The 22528-nt window shown below is 37.9% G+C and overlaps 3 protein-coding genes across 5 annotated transcripts in view; 1 reads left to right on the forward strand and 2 right to left on the reverse strand.

Annotated features, from left to right (window-relative positions):
• The window catches only part of LOC113025427 (synaptic vesicle glycoprotein 2C-like), a 69500-nt gene extending 59162 nt beyond the window's left edge, over positions 1-10338 (forward strand). For 2 of the 3 annotated variants that reach the window (XM_026173145.1, XM_026173144.1), the window contains exons 11-13: positions 3230-3433; positions 3589-3748; positions 5017-10338. In XM_026173145.1, the coding sequence (XP_026028930.1) occupies positions 3230-3433; positions 3589-3748; positions 5017-5200 (548 nt within the window). In that variant the 3' untranslated portion in view covers positions 5201-10338. Of the gene's footprint in view, positions 1-3229; positions 3434-3588; positions 3753-5016 lie in introns of those variants that run through there. The other variant, XM_026173146.1, reaches the window with a different exon arrangement.
• Positions 10339-10410: 72 nt separating this feature from the next.
• On the reverse strand, positions 10411-13532 carry LOC113025428 (proteinase-activated receptor 3-like). Its single transcript, XM_026173147.1, has 2 exons — positions 13170-13532; positions 10411-12674 (listed from the first exon to the last, which is right to left on the reverse strand). Exons 1-2 carry the CDS (start codon positions 13234-13236, stop codon positions 11608-11610), a joined length of 1134 nt encoding a protein of 377 aa, XP_026028932.1. The 5' UTR covers positions 13237-13532; the 3' UTR covers positions 10411-11607.
• Positions 13533-18051: 4519 nt separating this feature from the next.
• LOC113027265 (proteinase-activated receptor 3-like) lies at positions 18052-20584 on the reverse strand. Its single transcript, XM_026176884.1, has 2 exons — positions 20197-20584; positions 18052-19800 (listed from the first exon to the last, which is right to left on the reverse strand). Exons 1-2 carry the CDS (start codon positions 20258-20260, stop codon positions 18719-18721), a joined length of 1146 nt encoding a protein of 381 aa, XP_026032669.1. The 5' UTR covers positions 20261-20584; the 3' UTR covers positions 18052-18718.
• Positions 20585-22528: the final 1944 nt, after the last annotated feature.

A 22528-nucleotide genomic window follows, 5' to 3' on the forward strand; every position in this document is an offset into this window, starting at 1 on the left:
GGGTTTGCCAGTAATGCTCCATGAGATGTGAAATCTTTTTGCAATTGGAAATGTGTCTCTAGAGAGCAGAATTTCACATATTGTGTGTTTGAGAGATGCTCTTCTGCATACCTTGGATTTAACGAGTGATTATTTGAGTTACTCCCCCCTTCCTGTCACCTTGAGATCGTCTAGCCACTCTCCTCTGGCATCAACAAAGCGTTTCTGTCCAGAGAACTGCCACACAATGGATATTTTACTCAAACAGCATGAACCAGCATCGTAGTTGTTTATATTTGTGCTGTTGTCTGTCTTTTAGTCTTTAGTCCTTTATCCTGCAGAGAAGACAAACCCCTGACCGTGGCTCAGGGGGTTGGGAATCGCATCTGTAACCGGAAGGTCGCCGGTTCGATCCCCGGGCTCTCTGTCCTGGTCGTTGTGTCCTTGGGCAAGACACTTTACCCTACTTGCCTACTGGTGTTGGCCAGAGGGGCCGATGGCGCGATATGGCAGCCTCGCTTCTGTCAGTCTGCCCCAGGGCAGCTGTGGCTGCAACTGTAGCTGCCTCCACCAGTGTATGAATGTGAGAGTGAATGAATAGTGGTATTGTAAAGCGCTTTGGGTGCCTAGAAAAGCGCTATATAAATCCAATCCATTATTATTATTATCATTAACTCTGGTAGTACTGCAGTACTTTGGCTCTCTGTAGTAATGTTAAATGGACTGTGGTGTCATTTCCTATCCTGTCCAAGCAAACTTTTTAGGCAGTCAGTATTCTAATGATGCATAGCATCATAGCCATCAAGCTAAGTGCTGTTAGCTTTTTAGAGGACTGTATGTAAAGGGTTGTTCAGACAGGAAGAAGCTAGCAGTTATTTAGCAACTTATAAACACATCATGGAATTCAAAAATTTGCAATTAGCAAATTACATTAGCAATGACAGGCAAATTAACTGTTAGCCACATAAACCAGGCAAATCCCAAATTATACTTTTCTCAGCTAGCAGGCAAAACATGCTACAGTAAGGAGCTAGTTAGCAGAGGTGGGACCAAGTCATTGTTTTGCAAGTCTCAAGTAAGTCTCAAGTCTTTATCCTCAAGTCTCAAGTCAAGTCTCAAGTAATGTCAGGCAAGTCAGAGTCGAGTCTCAAGTCACTGGTGTAAAAGTCCGAGTCAAGTCACAAGTCTGAAACTTTGAATTTCAAGTCCTTTCGAGTCTTTAAAAAAAAAAACGAAAAAATAATGTTGCAGTTATATGCTAAATGTAAATATTAGACCATGTAATTTTAAAATCTGTGTTTTTCTCAACACATGACAAAATAGTGAACTTAGAAAATATACACAAATTGTGAAATTGCACCTCTTTAAAATGCAGCTCAATTAAACCTAGCTCCAAGAATAATTTTCATCGACAGTTCTGAGATAAGCCGCATGTTATTCTTGGATGCGGTTGTAGGACCGGCTTTAAAATCGCATGACAAAAATATCATACACATTTAAAAAAAACTGCATCACCAACGTAGCCTGGACAACATTTGCTAGTTAGATGAAGTCAGCTATCTCATCGTAGCATATTTATATGCATATTTATAATCATACGGTTCTTGGATTGAGTGCACACACTCATGAAGTTTAGTAACTTCAGGTCACTGCAACAAGCCCAGGTACAGTTTACCGACAGATGGGTGCAGGACCTTGAAATGCACCGTGTAGAACGAAAGACCATCGTACGTATCATAAGTTTACCAGTCTCACAAATCGTCATCATAAATACACATTCCTTAACCGTTTATTAATAGGACCTTTGAGCTCAACGGTAATTAATTAGTAGTGGAAATAATTTCTGGTACCCATCACAGAAATGTAGCAGTGACAACAATATTGTATGCTGTAATCGTACTGGGCAATTGGTGATACAAAAAACCTGTTTTATCCTGTGAATAAAAGTATATGTTTTTGTCAATGTACCATAATAACAGAAGCGAAACGCAATATTGTGTCAGGACAATTCACTATTTATGCACAATAAATAAAGGAGCATAGCGCGACAATTTCTGTTCAGCGCCAGACTTGCTTGTAACCTATATCACTAATTATGTTATGAAAATGACGTATTAACTACTAAAAAATACTGACCTTCGTGTAAATGCTTGGAGCAGACTAACCTGTGAGCTGGAGTGTTCTGGGACGTTATATTTGATCTTTGAATGGCTGCAATCCAGGCCATCCGTCGCGTCTTTCTTACTTCGGAAACATGGCTTGAACAATTTCTCTTCAACGACGTAATCCGATAACAACCGATCTCTTTACCCGTCGGCTTCCCGTGGCTGTTATGCGACCGGCTATTGCAGTTAATAATACAACGGCTTCTTGACATTTTTGTGTTTCTTTTTATCGCTGTGTGACTGATTTCAATTGAAAGCCTGCGTGCGCTACTACCGCTTGCCACGAGTTCCCAGAATCCTTTGCGGTTCTACCCGTGAATGACGTCACATTTTCAATGTCTATATAATATGCATGTTAAATTTTATATTTTGGGTAAAATATCAAGTCTTTTCAAGTAAACCGGTTCAAGTCCAATTCAAGTCCCAAGTCATTGGTGTAAAAGTCCAAGTCAAGTCACAAGTCTTAGAACATTTTTTCAAGTCAAGTCTAAAGTCATAAAATTAATGACTCGAGTCTGACTCGAGTCCAAGTCATGTGACTCGAGTCCACACCTCTGCTAGTTAGTTTAAACTGGCATGACTGGAGTAAGAATGGCTTTGATCAAATGTGCCTATCAATACATCTGAATCTAACAAATAGCTAACATATTAATGAATCATGTCTTGTTTGTTACACTCATAATCTTCTGTTCTTGGGTCATTTTTATGTTTACCCTTTTTGTCAGCTCCATGTTAACATTTATCTGTCTGCTTCTTCACGTCTTGCATCTGGTCTTAGGATATACATTGTTCACTTTTTTCAATTAGTTGTATTTTATGTAGTTTTGAGCCCAAGAGTCATGATCAGATTTGAGATTAAAGCTCATTCTTGTCTCGATATAACAAAGAAAACACTTTGTGTTTTTTTTGTGCTTTTGTGCTTTTGAACATACTCTTAGGTGTTGGTTTCCATGTTACAATGCATAATGTCTTGTCTGCCACTGTTCGAGTTAATAGCAAGTGGTAGTAGAAGGTGACAGTCAGATACAAACTTTTAATCCCGGGTCAACATGTAAAACCTTTCTTTTTATCTTCTACATTTACAGATATTGATGACACCAAGTTGACAAATTCAAGGGTGATCAACAGCTCTTTTCACCACAACAAGACAGGCTGTCAGATGACATTTGATGACGATTACAGTGCCTACTGGGTCTATTTTGTCAACTTCCTGGGAACGTTGGCTGTGCTTCCTGGAAACATTGTCTCTGCTCTCCTCATGGACAAAATAGGACGCCTAAGCATGTTAGGTAGGATTTCCTTTCGATGTGGGATATGAATAGCAATTTTTCCCCTTGTTGTTCTAGTGTCATGTGCAGTTGGCTTTTGTGCCTGCAGTGACCTCTAGTGACGTGAATGAAGTTATTTCAAGTTTAAGATGTAAAGCTCATGCTGTGCTCTGCAGGAGGTTCCATGGTGCTATCAGGCATCAGCTGCTTCTTCCTTTGGTTTGGCACCAGCGAGTCAATGATGATCTTCATGCTCTGTCTCTACAACGGCCTCAGTATCTCCGCCTGGAACTCCCTGGATGTGGTCACCACTGAACTATACCCAACAGACAGGAGGTGAGTGGTGCACTTACTGCATATACTAACTTAGAATACAGGAAATAGTGTGGCTCTGTGCTTTATCACTGAGCAAACGAATATTTGTGCAAAATTTTGTCTTGTCAGTTCCCCCATATGAAAGAAAGATAAAGAAGAACACGTCTTTATTATTTCTTGTTTTTCAAGACTTTTCAAGAACTAGTCTTGCAGAGGCCTAAGGCCAAGAAACATTACAACAACAAAACAAAAAATCGAGTTTTTCCTCATGCTTGGAAGTTTTGCTTTGATCTTTGAATAAAACTAAGCAGTGCTGTGCTATAGCACTGCTTCAAAGTTGGGAAGTTTTGGGAGTGTTAAATAATTTCAAATTTACTTTGATAAGTAGCAACCTCAAACCTTTTATTAGTGAAACACTGAGGACATTCACAGCCAAAGTCTGACCCATTCACAGACTGTAATGTCACTTCACAGTACTGGAAGTTTTTTTTTTTTTTGTCACGACAGTCGACTGTTTAATTCTAGACACAGGTTGGACATAAAGAAGTACAAATACTTTGTAATTTGTACTAAGTTGAATTTTCAGGCACCCTTATTTGAGCATTTATTTTTCTGACAACTTATCATTTGTACTCCCTACAGTTTAACATACAGTAAATACCTCTACTTTTTACTACTTAAATTTTCAAAACAGGTTCATTACTTTAGGTTGAAGATATCAGAAGGGAGTTATTATTTCCCGTCACTGCAAAAAACCAACTAATGTGAGCCTAAATGGAGAGCCCATACTCAAGACGAAACTTGCAAATCTATGAGATGCACCATGATGTGTGTCAGAAGTGTCTCTCAACTTTCCATCCCTTGAAATAGCCATGCTTTTCATAGAAGCCACATCAAGCTGCATAGACCATATTTGGAGGTCAAGACGTTAGACACAGCAAAGGCATATAAAACACCCGGTGCAGAAATTGCATCAGAAACTGTGTTTCAGGGCTCATGTCAGTTTTTATTATGAACTATAGTAAAAAACATGCCAAGGCTTCTGTATTATCTACAGCTTTTTCTGGCTCTCTAAACTGGTGGCAATCAGGAGATTTGATTTTGTATTAGTAATCAAAAGTTCTTCTGGTGCCCTTGACTACAGCAAGAACTGAATAGAAATTAAATTTCTGCACATTTGGGATATTTGCAGCAGCATTTTTAAGAAAACATGGTGTTTCACGTTGTTAAGAAACAAATGAGACATACTTACTGTACATTTGTAACCCTCTTCTCCTCTTTGTCTGTAGGGGCACAGGATTTGGCTTCTGTAATGCTATGTGTAAGCTGGCAGCGGTGCTGGGCAACCTGATCTTTGGCTCTCTGGTTGGCATCACCAAGGCCATTCCCATTCTGCTGGCATCATCCGTGTTGGTTGGCGGCGGGCTAGTGGGGCTCCGACTGCCAGACACACGTGCCAATGTCCTCATGTAAACCTCACCACAGAACAGTATGTTGTTTACCAGGTATTTTCTCAGTTTACTGAATAGCAACATATTTACAGAAAGTGATTTGTTAAAATATTTTTGAAATGCGCTTTGCAGTTTGTTTTTTATTTACTTTTTTTCCATAAGATATGCGGAATATGTTCACAAACTCAGATTCATGATGAGTTTTATTATTCTGTTATTTCTGAGAGAAATACCTGGTAAATTAGGATAATGAAATGCAGTTTTGCAGAGCAGTAGGTGTACAGAGGAGCTTCATTTAGAATATCAAATGTTATGCCAGTGGCTTTTTACCAGAGCTATTGGCATTCTTGCAGGAATTTGGAGGAAAAAAAAGCTTTTCAGAAGCAAGCTAAATTTATCAGCGGTGATTAAAGTCTTTATAACAGCAGCTCATTGCAGCTCAGCACTACAGTGGGCGGTTTCACACATGCAGCCCACAAATGCATGTGCCAAAGCTGCAAAAGGCTTGGGTTTCTAGCAACCTTCCCCTTCCGAGTTCCAATCAGTTGTATGCTGATTAAAGGAAATGTGTGACGTTTTTGTTTACATGTGCATTTGAAGCCACCAGCAGCAGCTCAGGTTTGCCAACTGTCAAGGTTTTGGCATGAGACACTTGCTTTGAGGCTCTACCTTGTGTGGCTCATGCTGGTCAATAATTTGCTTGCCCTTAGTCAGCAAAAGGACACACAGTCCAAAATAACTGAAGACCTTTCATGCACAATGACTGCACAAAATGCTGAGCACAGGAGTTCAGTTTATTGAGTTCAGTTTATTGCTTTCAGCTGTTTATAGGAGTCTTCCCACTGACTTTTTGCTTAAATTTGTAAATGTTATATAACCGAAGGATCCATATGAGCATGAACATTCATGAACATGACACACAAGTGATAAAGATCTGTCAGCATATTATCCTCTACTTTTTTCCAGACAGGTAATGTCACACACAGTCACAGTTTTCATGCTGCAGTTTAATTACTTGTTTAGCCTTCTCTATTATAGCCATTAGGACATTTTTAATTTACTGTGTGTACAAGTCTCATCTGTTTTCTAAAGTTTTTATTTTTATTTGTTTATTTATTGTAGATATTGTCCACAGTTGCTTTCTGTAGCAGTAATCTTTTTCATGTATCAATGCGTGACTTAACTACATATAGGAGCTGTTACCCTCTTGTAAAGGGTTGAGTTTATAAAGATATAAAATTAAATTGTGAGCATAACTGAGTTCAGCTTATTTATGTAAGCCTCCAGAATAGTCCCCATTTATTTATTGGCCCCTTGGGATATTATTTGCTCATATCTCATGCTATAGTCATTACAGTAACTATGACCAGTAACAATGAAAACACTTTTAATGGTATAAGGTACAGTTATCATTGGACATGGTTAGGATCTTCAGTGTTCATTATAAAATCATTAAATTTCATAAATAAACCTAAAGCAAATTTGTGATCAACATATAGCACCAGGATGGGGAAAGAGGTATTGTTTTGAGTCAAAACTTGAAAGTTGGCAATGTTGGCTTGCTTAAAAATTATTTATTAAGTGTTTATAATTAGACAGGCTGTTTTATTATTTATTTATTAATTTATGTCTCATTCATTGCTTTACCAATGTGCTTTTCTGTTTTTTGGGTGGCGATTTACTGTGTTTGAACTTTGCTCCTACAATTTTCACTCCATTGATAAAATAGGTTGATGATACTTAAGCCTTTTGCTGCAATTTGCAAAAATGACAAGGCCATAAAAATCAATAATGATATACATAGTAGTTTAGTCCAAACTGGCAACTTCAGCAGCTACATTTCTAAAGTGAAAAGAAGTTTACATTTTCTGCTTTTTACAGTAAGAGACTTTTTTGGGCCTGGAATCCTTTTGTCTGAATGCTTCCTCTCTGCATCTCTCATGTTGGTATTGTTTAGTTCACCATGAAGGGCTTTGCTCTTTCTTTTAATTTCATCTGCCAAAAAGAATTTATACTGTAGGAAACTTCTGTTGGTATCAAATTATGTTTAGAGTCTTTTCCCCCTCTCTATCGGTCTCATTGTCCTGGTTTCTTCATAGTGTCACTTTGTCTGTCTTTTCACTCTGTTCCTGCCTTGCTGCTGCTCCGCCTGAAACTCAAAGGCCTTTCTCAGATGTTGTGCCTCTCTTACCGTCAAGCCCACCTCTCCTTCCAAACCTTGCTGGAAGCTTTGCTGCTCTATCTTGCTTTTTTCATTCCTATCTCTTGATACTGCAGTGAGCACACCTGTGTGTGTGTATTTCTCTCTCTCTCTCTGTATGTACAGCTGTGATCAGAAGGTTGCATACACTCGTCATGGCCACGAATATCATGGTGAATTTGGGCTTTTAATGATTTCTTTGAATGGTTCTTTTTTCAGGTTGGAATGATTGTACCGCACACATCTTTATTTACTTTAAAAATAAGAATTGGCTACACGAGGTGAATTTATTTTATTGTCAAATCCACACAGATTTATATACACCCCTGAAATTGGTTAAATGACTGTTAACAATTTGTAACTCAATCAACCACTTTAGTAACCATCAACAAGCTTCTGGCATAATTCTAGTTGGACATTTGACCACTGTTCTTAGCAGAAGTGTCAGGGTTCATCTAAATTGGTTAGTTGGGAAGGCCATTTCAGAAGAATAATGTTAGCAAGCTTAAACTGTTCCAAAACCAGCTCTGATGTGTGTTTGGGGTCATTATGTTGTTGGAACACCTAGTTGTCCCCCAGTTTTAACCACCTAGCTATTGATCTCAGCTGTAGTTGAAGAATTTTGAGGTAATCTCTCTTTTTTATTATTTCATCCACCGCACACTCTATCAGTACACTGGCAGTAAAACCACCCCTGAGGATTATGATGCCACCACCATGCTTGCCATTTGGTACAGTGTTCTTAGGTTTGAAAGCCTCATGTTTACTGCTCCAAACATACCTCTTGTCATTGTGGCAAAACAGCTCAGTCTTTGTCTCATCTGACCATAAAACTTTCAAGCTTGAAGGTGTCAGTTTTGGTTCAGGGGTTTTCTTTCTTGGTCCACAACCTCTCAGGCCATGGTGATATAAAACTGGCTTCAATGTGGACAGTGATGCTAGTGTTCCAGCAGTTTTGATTTCAGACTTCCTGAACATTCTAACTTATTTCTTAACCACAGAAGCTTGTTCATGGCTAACAAAGGCCTCTAGTCGAGGTATAACTTGCTAAAAAACATTTGACCAAATATCCAAAACAAATTCAAACTTGTGCGCCCAATCTTTGTGTTTTAAAGGACTAAAGAATTGTATGCTGCACAATTATTACATCCTGGAAAAAAAAGGACAGTTCAGAGAACTCATTAAAAGCCCACAAGATGACACTGATGCCTGTGATGACTATATAGAACTTTTTGACTACGACTGTAAGTTTATTGCATGTATATCTAGACTAACACTATGTGGACAGATATTTTTTTCAAATTTTTTTCTTAAACCAAGGAACTGAGGTTTTTACATTTTGATTTATATCATGAATTGAAACTAAAAGCCATGTGTAAAAGGCCAAGTCACTCAAATTCTAAAAAAACAAGAAAACAAAACAAAAAAACAAAAACATGGTAAGATTGCAAATTCAATTTGTTTGTGATGCTCACTTATTTAAGATTTTAAAGGCTCTTTAGCCTTTGCAGCCTTGCACTATCATGCTGGCTAAGCTAGCATGTGCGTTTCCTGTGCTAGCATAAATATTTTGTAGTGCAGTGCAGACAAGGATGGTGTCTTTTGGAGGTGAATGTCATAAAAGACAAAAATAACCATCTAGCTAATTAAAGATATGGAGAAAAATTAATGAACTGCTTTATTAAGTAGGATATATCCTCTGGGGAACATGAACAATGAGATATTTCAGTCTGGACCAAAGAAGTCACTTTGATCCAAAATGGACCAACTTTGGGCCTTACTTTGGTTCACCTTTGGTCATCCCAAAATCAAGCCCTGGGGGGAGTCAACAGTAAAGTTTATCCTGAAATGCTAGTTATTTTTGAATAATCCATGGAAGTCGGATTCAACAGTATTTCTTTCCTAATTTGCAAAGGAAACACATGTTATATATTTGGAAATGTTTACAAATCACACTTTTCAGCACTGTGAGCACCACAAACAAAACTACAGTGACCTCAGAGAGGGATATCTAATAAAATAAATAAAAAAGTTATTTGTAGAACATTATTTTTTGTGACTTATATGCTTGAACAACCTCCTGCTTTAGTGCTAATGAGTTGATGTTAACACACATTAGGTCATTTGTAAAACATAAACTTGTAGTTTGTTCTGCATTAGTTCCATCATACAAAAAATCATTGGAATTTCATAATTTTTGTCAGCTTTGGTGATACTGTTATTGAATGTTATATTATGTTTCTCACATATATCTTAGTTTTGGTAGTAAAGGACCTATTATTGACCAATTATTTCCTTTTTCTACCAATATAAATGGACTGCAGCTGTTTCAAGATATGAATCTGCTTTCCTGTGTTTGATCTCTGTCTGTCCTCGGCCTTGCCTTGTGGCTTCTCCTTCGCTCTTCCACTTGTGCTGAACCAACTTGTTATACTGTACATCACAGTTTCCAGACTGAAACCCTGCATGTTTGTTAAGTCCCTCTGTTTTGTGTGCTATATGCCATTTTGGTGTCTTTGCTGTTCCTCTGTGGAGGTTAACAGATGTGATTCCCGGGTTAAAGGTGAATGTATCATTCTCGTGTGTTGTCAGGTTTGTTGTGGACAGGTGTTCCTTAAACTGAATTGTTCTTCTGCGTCATTGTGAAGGGGCATGCTAGTGATGAGATGATTGTATTTACTACAAACTGACCTCCAGCAGGGGTTGTCAGATCTGTTTTTCGGGTGATTTCGAGTTAGATTAGTCATTATTGTCACTGGAGCAGGAATTAAAGTGCCACCATTGAGACTTTCAGATTTGAAAAGCTCTGCTGTCAAACTACATGTGCAGGTGTGTGTGTAAAGATAAAAATCTGACCTTGACATGATTTATTTTGATAAGGCTGATAAAAAGCTCTAGTGAATACAGTGTAAAGGTGGATTCCTCTGGTATCTACATATTGAATAAAGAGTTTCATTTGAGCAGCTGTTGAACTTTCATTTTTACCAGCAGATGGTGCCATTCATACTAAATTTACCAAAACATGCAACTCTCTCTGCCTGCCCTTATTCAAATACACAGTCAAAGAATCTTTAATAAAGAATAAAGATTAATCTCAGTAAACTGTCTTATCATTAATGTCAATTACAGCCAGAAGTGAGTCATAGACAAAATTTTAACATAGTGCTTTCTTTTTTTACTACCCCAGTGTGACGTGACGGACGGACAGTAGACTTTTCCACTCCTCAGTGTCACTTTACTCTACATCCTGTCAAAGGCTGGTTAGGAAATACCAAGTCAGTGGTAGAGAGCAGAGAGAAGTAGAGTAGTTTAATAACTGATGATATCTTTGAAAAGTTCACAGGAAAGCCGGAGATACAGAAATGTATAGAATATAGTTATATACTACTGTAAAAGTTCAAAAAGGTTATGAAATCTTTTTTTTAAGTATAGATGTATAGTATTCTTACTTGACACATTTATTAATTATATTTATTATTTAATTTAAAAAATAATATACATCCTTTCATCTTCTATGTACATCCATATACTATATACATATAAAAATTGACATAAAAACACGCAGCTATGTTTTAGCTAAAGCCCATCATGACATTAACTTCCAGTTCAAATCTTCAGGGTAGTTACACAACAGAGGATAGTAGGGAAATTACTGTAAACACTGTAGAGAGAAAAATGAAATTCAGGGAACATGAACCGTAGATGCATTTTACTCTAATGAATTGTTTATGCCGATTACAGTAGCTTTACTAAAATACTATTATAATAGCAACCAAATGGCAGACACTAAAACTCATATTTTATGTATCATTGCACTGCATCTTTTCAAATAACTTGTGAATTACAGTAAGCATAAAATGACCCTACATGCTGTAAATCTTGCTGCCACTACTGTCATTAAACAGGAAAATGTATTATGTACGTATACATTTCTTTTCTTTTTTCTTTTACACTTTCAAGTTTCTTATTGTTTTCTAGTTTTTAAATATAGGAGTTACGTTTTGTGTGTGGGTGTCACAAAAACAGAACTTTTATAATAAAACAACAATTATGACTCATAGAATAAGGTTAATACAACAATGATGAAATCCATTTATAGTTTTAAATGAAAAATCATGTGCTTTTGATCTCTCTTTGGATTCCTGCCAAGGAGAACATTTCTCTCATTATCATCCACAAAAATAAGAAATATGATCACTTACTTTTTAACACTGTTAAACAGGTTTCTATTAGAAAGATATGCTCAGCGTCTTGCCTTTGAAAGACATGAAGTAAAGCCTGGAGCTTGCAGATTTGGACATGAGAAGAAAAAGGAAAGGATCCAGACAGGCATGGACACAGCACAAACACACTGCCACATTAAAGTACATATACAGGGTTTCCGTTCCATTCACAAACAGTTGGACATAATGGACAAAGTGTAGGACTCCAGAGGGTACAAAGCACACCAGAAAGATACTAAACACCAGTGAGCTGGCCTTGATGTACATTCTCCAGTCAAAGTGTGATCTTGTTAACTCGTTGATGATTCGGGCAAAACACACAATTGTAACCACAAGTGGAACCATAAGAAATAAGATGATAAGAATCAGGTGATAGTAGAGTAGAAACATGTGAGAGCTGTGATCCAGGGGCAACACATCATGGCAGGTTGTGCGGTTGAGCTGAGGGAGCCAGTAGCTCTGCTGGACGATGAGCTCTGGGATGATGGCAACACCAAACACCCCCCACAGAGCCAGGCTCACCCAGGCAGCGCACATTCTCTTGGGCATACTTTTGTACAGGAATGGGTACACCACAGCAAGGTAGCGCTTGATGCTGATGCAAGCCAGCGTCATGGCCGAGCAGTAGAGATTGCCGTAGAAACATGCCGTAACAACTCGACAAGCAGTCTCTCCGAGAACCCAGTGGTTTCCATGGAAATGGTAGTGAGCCTTAAAGAAGAGGGAGAGGAGGAGGAAGAGGTCGGAGACAGCCAGGCTGCAGTAGAGGATGGCAGAAGACACCTTTCGGATTTTAGTCACTAGCAAACACAAGATACTGACGTTGGCTGGAATCCCAACTGTAACCACCAACATGTAAATAATGGGAATGACTCGGGTGCTCAGAGAACCACCGAGGTACCGCACTGTGCTGTTGTTGAGCAAGTTCAGAGCTGGAGGGGAATAATTTAGAAAGGAAGCCTGAGTCCCATTTACACAGGGCTGATTGTTAATGACTGGGGCCCCTTTAAATGTTCTGGGCATGGGAAAAACAACCTCAGAGCTGTTTTTCTGCTCCCTCCATGTCTTTTGTCCTGCAAAAAACAAAAAACAAAACCAAAAAACAATACAAAAATGAAAGTTACTGCAGGTCATTCAAAATGTAAATGAATTTCAAATATATTTGTACCAACATAGATTTCAAATATACTGGTTCAAAGTATCTATACAATGTGCTAGGTATTTAGATATTTAGTTTCATCTGTAGCCAAATGCTCTCAAAACACTTTCATCTAACTTAAATTCCACGAACAAATAATGATTAGGAAACTCAGAAAACACAAAAAAAATCCTCTCACTGAAATAGCTGGAGAATATGATGTCAAGATATTGAAATATTAACTATTCAAAGTATATATATGTATAATAAATAATTCAGGGTCATGAATCTGCTTCAAATCCTGTTTCAGCCAGTTTTTACCAAACAGTCATTCAACCCTCAGCAACACCGCCAGATGTTTTAGATTATCTCTCAAGTCCATGAAACTGTTACTTAAAGCTGTTGTTGAATTTTGACAAGCTTCTCCTACCTTTTTTCTGCTGTGTACTGCTTATACAGAGGACAAAAACGAAGAAAACCAGGAGTAGTTTCCCCATATTTTTCTTCTTGTTGATCGGCTCCCAGCTTAAGAGTCACTAGCAAGCCTCTTCTTTGTTTGTTATCACTGCTTTTCCCTGTCACCCCAGTCTGCTTCGTTCAGTTAGCTCTGTGGGAGGAACTTGAAAGCCGACCCTTGTAAGAAAAAAAAAAAATCACACGTTCACCCAACACAGTATCAAAACAAAATATCTTTGCTTTCGTTTTGAATATGAAGGACAATGGTTTTCACTTCCCTACTCTGTCTTGTCTGAAAACTATTTTATTGTTGCTGTATCTTTGCCAAAACAAATACTGACCCACTTTTTACCTGATATCTCAGTACTTTACTCAGAACTTTCTGCGCAGTTTTTCCCGTGTGTATTGTGTATCATTTTCACTGTCTTAAATAGAAATGTTCAGATATACATTTTCACACAGTTCTCCTAGTGCTGCAAGTTATATGATGCCTAAGTTTGGAGCTATGAAGAGAGGTAACACACAGAAAAAGGAAAAACTGGTGAGTCAAGGAAATGCCTGTGTGAAGATGATAAGCCTGCCTCAACACGAGCAGCTTTGTCTTCCCTTCCTTTTCTGCAGCTATTTGTGTACAGGTACGCTTACTAAAAACATTACTCATTTTGGTTCAGAAACCTTTAAGAAGGTTTCTGTTACTGCAGTTTAAGTTCTGTGTTTTTGACATGTTATTTACATTTCACTTTTACATTTACAGGAAACTTAATATGCTTGAAAGTGATCAGGGTAAGACAGATCAGGACACATGCTGGTGGAAGGATTGTTGGAGTATTTTCTCTGCTTTTATCAAAGAATAATTTATTATTGTAGACATCCAGCTGATCACAGATGTGACCCGGGCCTTGTTTTCGGCGTATATTTTTATCAGAGGGAAGAAGTAACATCAGTATCAGGGTCTGTTGTGCCCCAGCAGTGACCTCAACTTCCTGTTGTGACGTCAAACTCCAAATGTCACAGATGACTCAAACTGAGACAACCAAATGTTCTCCACTGTAGTCAACTTAATGGAAACTTTAGAATGTTCTTTTCAACCTTGAGGAGGACTAACAGGTTATGTTTAATCTATGTTTCAGTGAAAGTCGGAGACCATCCTCCACTAATTACATTTCTTTACATTAGAACTGAAGAAGCTTCTCGGATGAGAGGTGAAACGTCTTCAAGTAACTTAAAGAAGTCCAAACGCTTTTCTTTGCAAGCTCCTTTGACTACGATGACCTGGATGACTGAGAACCTTCACAGACATTTCTTTACATTTTTTTCCTCTTCTCCTGTCCGGCAGTGTGTCAGTCAGAATTGTTATCTGAAGGCCAAAAAAGGCCCAACAGATTTACTTTCCCAAGTGGATCATTATGATATTTTGCATAATGTTCCACTTGATAGTCATAGTTTATTAGAATTTTATTAGGATTTTTTTATTTTGAATTATTATAGTTACAACAGACAACACTAGGGGATGGGAAAAAAGAAGAAAGAGAAGTTGGGAAGGAATTTAACAGAAGGAGAGGGAGAGAAAAATAGAGGAGAAGAAGAGGGATAGAGACAGAAAGGGAGACAACCGACATATGCATAAATAATAGTAAAGAATAAATAATAACTGTTACTGAAAAGCACACAGTACTAATAACACAAGATATTTTTAGAAGCAGCAGCCGACCAACATAGTGTGTGTCTGTGACCCTCGATGTCTACAGGCTGTTTTAAAATTGAGAAGTGGGCACCAGCACCAGTGGTGATGCTGAATGAACAGACCCCCCCCTCTGGACACCATGCCCACCCCCAAGGACCTAAATGCATGTGTCATGAGTGTCATGAGGCACAAGTGGCCGTGAGGGGACAGAAGAGGAATACTTCCTCAAGTCATTACAAGTCATTTGCGACCAGTTAAATATCACCCATTTTGTCTACCACGAACAGTGGTGACGTAGGCAGAAATCGCTTTTTTCATAGTCATACTAAGCATGATTCCCCGCCTTCTTTTCTTAAAAGTGGTGCAAGTGGTATGCCTAAAATAACTGCATCTTTCCTGTGTCGTCGCATTGTGTTACTTTCTGTTTCTATTTTCTAATGACAAAAAGTTTAACTTTAAAACTTCCAGAAAAGAACTAACAAAGAATTTATAACCTTCATGTATTTGCGCCAAATCATAACAGCACCCTTGAAGGCTCAAATAATGAAGAGAATGGTAAACATGAAGCTACACAATACATGCCCACCTACTCGTATTGGGCTGTTAAAAGGAATAATTTCAAAGACTAATAATTTGATTAACCAATTATTTAAAGTCCTTTAGATTTGTTATAAAAATATAGTTGTGTATTAGTATGACTTGATTTTAAGTCACTTTGTTCACACAAACCCTCAGACTACTCATTTTTTAAGTAAGACGGATATGACAACATCAGAAATTTGTTTGTGGCCAAAAAAATCATGGTAATATCTATAAAATGCCATTATAATTAAACTTAAATTTTAGACGTACTAAAGTACCGCAGTAGATTTAAAGAATATATTTGGTGAATGATAAATAAAAAAATGTAGCCACCAGGGGGCATTGGTTACAATGCAGCTTACTGAAATTAAGTATAAAAAATAAATTACTTGTGCTGTTGTTTCTATGTAGAGGGGCGTGGTTCTGTAACAAGGAATAAATGACCTAATAATAAACAGATAAATATTTTCTGTATAAACCTGCAATGTAACGTCTATTTGGACATGATTTTATTTTTCTGACTGCTTATTTCTCAAACATAACGCCAGAAATTAATACTTAAAATAAACATACTATTTATATGTACTAACATATAGAAAGTTCTATATGTCTACACAGTGAACCAACAATAAAGTCACAAAGTATTCACCAAACGGTGCAACTCATATGAGGTTGTTCAAACCTCAGCAGACAAAGTAGTAAACTGTCCGATGACGCAAATATAAACAACAGTGACCACGTGGAAAGTTGCACCAAACTATGCTATCACGAAAACAGTATGAATTTATTTACTGATTGTCTGCACGCACACATTCTGGACAAAATTTATGAACCCCCCCCAACTAACACTTTAGCTCTACAGTAGGGGTAGGGCCTCGAGTGCCGGTGTCCTGGAGGTTTTAGATGTGTCCATGATCCATCACAGCTGATTTAAAGGGCTAAATGACTCCTCAGCATTTCTTGAAGTTCTCCAGAGGCCTGGTAATGAACTAATCATTTGATTCAGGTGTGTTAACCCAGGGTGCGATCTAAAACCTGGAGGACACCGGCACTTGAGGCCTGGAGTTGCCTATCCCTGCTCTACAGTCTTTCCACCATGATCCCTTTCCACTAGTAGTCTCCTCGTGCCAGCAGGGAGCACTCTGATTGGCTTTCGCTTGATAGTACATTCAGTCTGTCACAGGAGGCTATCCTTCTTCACATGAAGGGATCTCTCTCTCCTTTAATCTCAGACCCCGCTGTCGTCATCTTTTACATTATTGCTGACTTGTGGCCACAATTGATTATTGCTGTTGAAAGCTGCGCTTATTTCATCTCATAATAAAGTGCAGTCTTCTCTTTCTCTGAGGGCGTGTCCGTGTCCTGTTAACAAAGCTGGGCTAGCTGAGAGGCCAGCTCAGCTTTCACAGTTATGGCATCAGTTGTTAGCAATTAATTAAATGAGCTTTAGTGATTTAGCATCATGACAATTTCGTCTTGCTAACCACCTCGGTCGACATTTGTGATGCAGAGAAGATGGAGTTTGAAAAAAAAAAGTTAATAATAATAATAATAATAATAATAATAATAATAATAATAATAATAATAATATGATCATGTCTAGTCTAATAAAACAGGCATGTTGATCAGGTGCACGCTCACAGCACTTTCAGATTAACAAATATGGAAATTACTTAATAATATAAGTAATTTTATATAATATAATATAATATAATATAATATAATATAATATTACGATTTCATTATTAATAATATAATATTACCTAATAATAATAAGCTTGCCTGAGCTGTTTTGCAGCTTTCATTTTCATTTTTCATTCATATATTTATTGCCCCCATGCATGTTGACAGCATGTAATACCCAGCCTTTTAATTCATCGGATTTTTCTATTAGTATTGTAATACACTTTTTGAAAATTCAAGATGTAGACCTGTTTTTCTGATTTTTTTTATATGTACATTGTCCTCACAGGACACCCACAACAAAGGTGTGATTTCTAGAATATAATACTGTAGGTTAAACAACAATTTATTTGTATCGTCAGCATACTAAGAGCTGGGAATAGGATTTCTGTACTACGACCCAGGTACACCACAGTCAGGATTACTGACCTGCTTCAGTAATCCTTGGTCATCATTTAATCTTTTCCTCTCCAGGTTTAGTTTAAAGGTGTAGAGCTGCTCCTTTTCAGCTGTTATACTTTTGTTCCCCCAAACAGCTTTTGTGACTCCCACAACCTTTTCTCCTAAACACAATTTATAGACCAACATGTAGAAAGATTATGCTTTTTCACATAATTTAATGTACAAATTTTAAACTATGAGCCTCAATGCGACATCAGAAGTGTTCATCAGGAAGGCCTTTAGTATTATAGACTCAGAAAATAAACATCATGTGCTAGTTATAGAGCCAAAGTAAGCAAGAGGAAATTTAAGTGTGCTGATTTTTGCCTGCAAAATAAGTGTGTTATCTTAACATCTAATCACACAGCAGTGTTTATTGTGTGTACAACTGAGACTACAGTTCACATGTTTTCACACAGTGGCATTCCATCCTAATAATGTTCATCCAGGATCAACATTGCAGCTAACCCTTCATGTCATTGTGATTTCATAGCTTTAGAATGTGGAGGGAAAAGAAGAAAATGCCACAAAAACTCTTTTCTGGAATAAACGTTTCAGATATTTTCTTTATTATTTATGCAACAAAACAAGTATATTATCAAGTTAGGTTTACTCTTAGCAAGATTTAGGTCACTCATGTTGATTGATTTGTGATCAATCAATCAATCAATTGATTGATTGATTGATTTGTGATAGTTTTTAATAGCAATAGATAACTTCTTGGCTAATCACATCATGCATCATGGATGTGCTGCTGAGAAATCTGTAGCAACGGCATAATGCTTTCATGTCAATATAGGCAAAATTGTTGAGGAATGTTTTCAGCACCTTGCAGAACATATTACATGAAGAATTAAAGGCGTTCTGGAGGCAAAATGGTGTCAATTTCAGTACTAGTAAGCTGTTCTTAATAAATTGGCCTGTTAGTGCTTTCTTTTTTAACATCCAATTGTATATGTGTCTCACACACATAAACTAAACAAAGATAAAATCAGGTTCAGGTAAACTGCAAGTTTTAAATGAATAGAATAGGTATTTTTGATTTCTCTTTGGATAGCAACCAAGGAGAATCATTTTCCTCATGATTGGCTACAAAAATAAAAAGTCATAATTACTTATTGCTAACCCTTAGTCTACGTGTTACTTGTTAACAAGACACTGCTCAGTGTCTTTCTCTTGAAAGTTTTAAAATGAAACCTAGACTGTGCAGCCTTGGACATGAAAAGGAAAAGGAAGGGATCCAGACAGGTATGGACATAGCACAAACACACTGCCACATTAAAGTACACATACAAAGTTTCTGTTCCATCCACAAACAGTTGGACATAATGGACAAAGTGTAGGACTCCAGGGGGGACAAAGCACACCAGGAAGATACTAAACACCAGTGTGCTTGCTTTGATGTACGTCACCCAGTCAAAATGTGACCTTGTGAGCTTGTTGATGATTCGGGCAAAACACACAGCTATAACAACCAGAGGCACCACAAGAAAAAAGACAATAAGAATCAGGTGATAGTAGAGCAGAAACATGTGAGAGCTGTGATCCAGGGGCAACACATCATGGCAGGTTGTGCGGTTGAGCTGAGGGAGCCAGTAGCTCTGCTGGATGATGAGCTCTGGGATGATGGCGACACCAAACACCCCCCACAGAGCCAGGCTCACCCAGGCAGCGCACATTCTTTTGGGCATACTTTTGTACAGGAACGGGTACACCACAGCAAGGTAGCGCTTGATGCTGATGCAAGCCAGCGCCGTAGCCGAGCAGTAGAGATTGCCGTAGAAACATGCCGTAACAACTCGACAAGCAGTCTCTCCGAGAACCCAGTGGTTTCCATGGAAATGGTAGTGAGCCTTAAAGAAGAGGGAGAGGAGGAGGAAGAGGTCGGAGACAGCCAGGCTGCAGTAGAGGATGGCAGAAGACACCTTTCGGATTTTAGTCACTAGCAAACACAAGATACTGACGTTGGCTGGAATCCCAACTGTAACCACCAACATGTAAATAATGGGAATGACTCGGGTGCTCAGAGAACCACCGAGGTACCGCACTGTGCTATTGTTGAGCAAGTTCAGAGCTGGAGGGGAATAAGTTAGAAAGGAAGCCTGAGTCCCATTTACGAAGGGCTGGATGTTAATGACTGGGGCCCCTTTAAATGTTCTGAGCATGGGAAAAACAACCTCAAAGCTGTTTTTCTGCTCCCTCCGTGTCTTTTGTCCTGCAAAAAACAAAAACAAAAACCAAAAAAACAATACAAAAATGAAAGTTACATTCAAAATATAAATGATTTTCAAATATATTTGTACCAACATATGTACTGATATATTTTGTTAATAGAAAACCGTTTTCAGTGCCACGCTTGTTTTTTCTGCGCTTGAAAAATCAAAGATGAATATGCATGACAGAAAATACGGGAAGTTTTCAAACTGACGGAGCTGCACAAGGCAATGTTTGGCTAACTATTCAAAACCATTCTATAATAAACCATTCAATGGCAAAATCATGTGTTTTTATCTGAATAATGAAACTGTGGCAGTTTAATTATCAGATTAACTGTCAATTTCCATGAAAAAACACTTAAATCTGCTCTTAAATTTTTATAAAATTCTCTTACCTTTTTTCAGCTGTGTACCGCTTATGCAGAGAGCAAAAACAAGTAAAACAAGTATCTTCCCCATATTTTGTTCCTCTCTCCCTCAAATAGAAATGTACAAATCTACATTTCTACACATTCCTTCCAGTCGTGCAATTGTTTCAGCAATGCAATGCCAGTCTTCAGACTCACAACATGCAGAGGTGATATCAACATCCTTTTACTCAAAATATCTCAAACTGCAGAGATGATATCAACATCCTTTTACTCAAAATATCTCAAACTGAGACCAATATCAGGAAGCCAAAACATTAACTTGTTCCTTCCATATGATAAGAGCTGTGCTTAACATACGTTTCAGTAACAGTCAGAGATATCTGAAAGAAATGTGTGACTTGAAAGTATCCATCCATCCTCTTTCGCTCATCCTTGTCAGAGCTGTCATGGTCCTGTCACATCAACACCGTGGTGAAAAAGGCCCGACAGCGTCTCTACCACCTCAGACGCTTGAGAGACTTCCAACTGCCCTCCAAGGTGCTCAGGAACTTTTACTCGTGCACCATAGAGAGCATCCTGGCGGGAAACATCTTAACCTGGTTCGGGAACAGCACCATGCAGGACAGACGAGCTCTACAGAGGGTTGTGCGGTCAGCTGAGCGCACCATCCGCTCCGAGCTCCCTGACCTGCACTCAATCTACAGCAGGCGGTGCTGGACCAAGGCCAGGAAGATCGTGAAGGACCTCAGCCATCCCAACAACAGACTGTTCTCTCTGTTGAGGTCAGGAAAGCGATTCCGCTCCCTGAAGACCAACACAGAGAGACTGAGGAGGAGCTTCTTCCCGCAGGCGATACGGTCTCTCAATCACACCACCACACAGTACTGACCCACACATATGGTTCTTACACACACACTGGACTTTCTGGACTTTGGTTTTGCACAACACTGGTCACTATATTCTTCATTTCCGGTTAATACTTGTACAGCTGCTGTTATTGTGTATATATTTATTTATATTTATATTTCTTCATACATTCTTATATAGTTCTATATTGTGTATTGTGTATTTTGTTGTACAGTTTTATTTTCAACTTTAATTTATATATTTATCTTTATCTTATTCTTCCCAGTTAAATTTACCCTTCATTCTAATTTGTGTTGTACAGTTATTTCATTTTTAACCTTAATTTATATTTTATTCCTTCCTAGTTAAATTTACCCTTTTTAATTTTTCATATTTATTTCCTATCTTATTCATAGCCTTTTCCTTTTTTGTTCTCTTTAGGTCACGAGCAGTTGTCCAAGCATTTCACTACATATCGTACTGTGTATGACTGTGTACGTGACAAATAAAATTTGAATTTGAATTTGAATTAGAATTTGAGCTACAGGGGGCTGGAGCCCATAATATGTCAGATATGACACATTTATCTGATATGACAAAACAAAAAAGGACAAAAGATTTATTTACAGCAAACTAATAATCATGACATATTATATTTATGCAAAGGAATTTCATGATAAAGTTTATCTATACATGACCTGGTGTTACCAGTTGTTCATGGTCTTATTCTTAATTTACCTTCAACGATTTTCATGAAAAGTACTTTTTACAAATTGGCCATTGCAGTGAATCAAACCACATAACGTTACAATAAACACATATTACAGTGCTGTGTAGAGGATTCAAGCTCTTTCTTAACATATTTCTTCCAATAGCCAGACTACCTTGTAAATATTTTAAAATTATCTTAATTGATAGTTCTCCAGAGTTTCTTTGGGCGCTGGCTGCTTCTTCACTCATTCCAACTTATAAAAGGAAATGGAGTCCTCTGTACTTGACACTAGGGACAGAATATTGCTTAGGTGCTTGAAATTTTATATAATGGATTATCTCATCCTCTACACAGCTGACAGCTATAACAATAACAGCTGGTTATAAGCTTACATCATGCTGGGAACGTGTTAGTGTTCCCGCATATGAGGTAAAGAAGGGGGAAGGAGTGAAGGAGATGGAAGTCTGGGCTGTTAAGCTTAGGCTGCTCTTCCCACAATTTGGCCCATGGATAAGAAGAAGAAAATGGATGGATGAATGGCCAGGATGTTGAAACTCCCAGAATGGTCGTACTGTAATTTATTTAGTTTTCTTTAACTAGTGTTATAAGAAAACCTTGCATTTTTTAAGGATGTAGTGATGCTGGTTAATTAAGTATAAACATACATGTGTATGTTATATGTAGGGCTATGCTGTATATTTGGCAGACAGAGTTGTCAGAATGGGAAAAGGCAGTAACTGACTGTAATCCATGTAGGAATGTTTTCACATTGTGTACTGTAGCATTCTTGTATGAGGA

The sequence above is a fragment of the Astatotilapia calliptera genome, chromosome 7 (genome assembly GCF_900246225.1).
Source record: "Astatotilapia calliptera chromosome 7, fAstCal1.2, whole genome shotgun sequence".
Taxonomy (NCBI): domain Eukaryota; kingdom Metazoa; phylum Chordata; class Actinopteri; order Cichliformes; family Cichlidae; genus Astatotilapia; species Astatotilapia calliptera.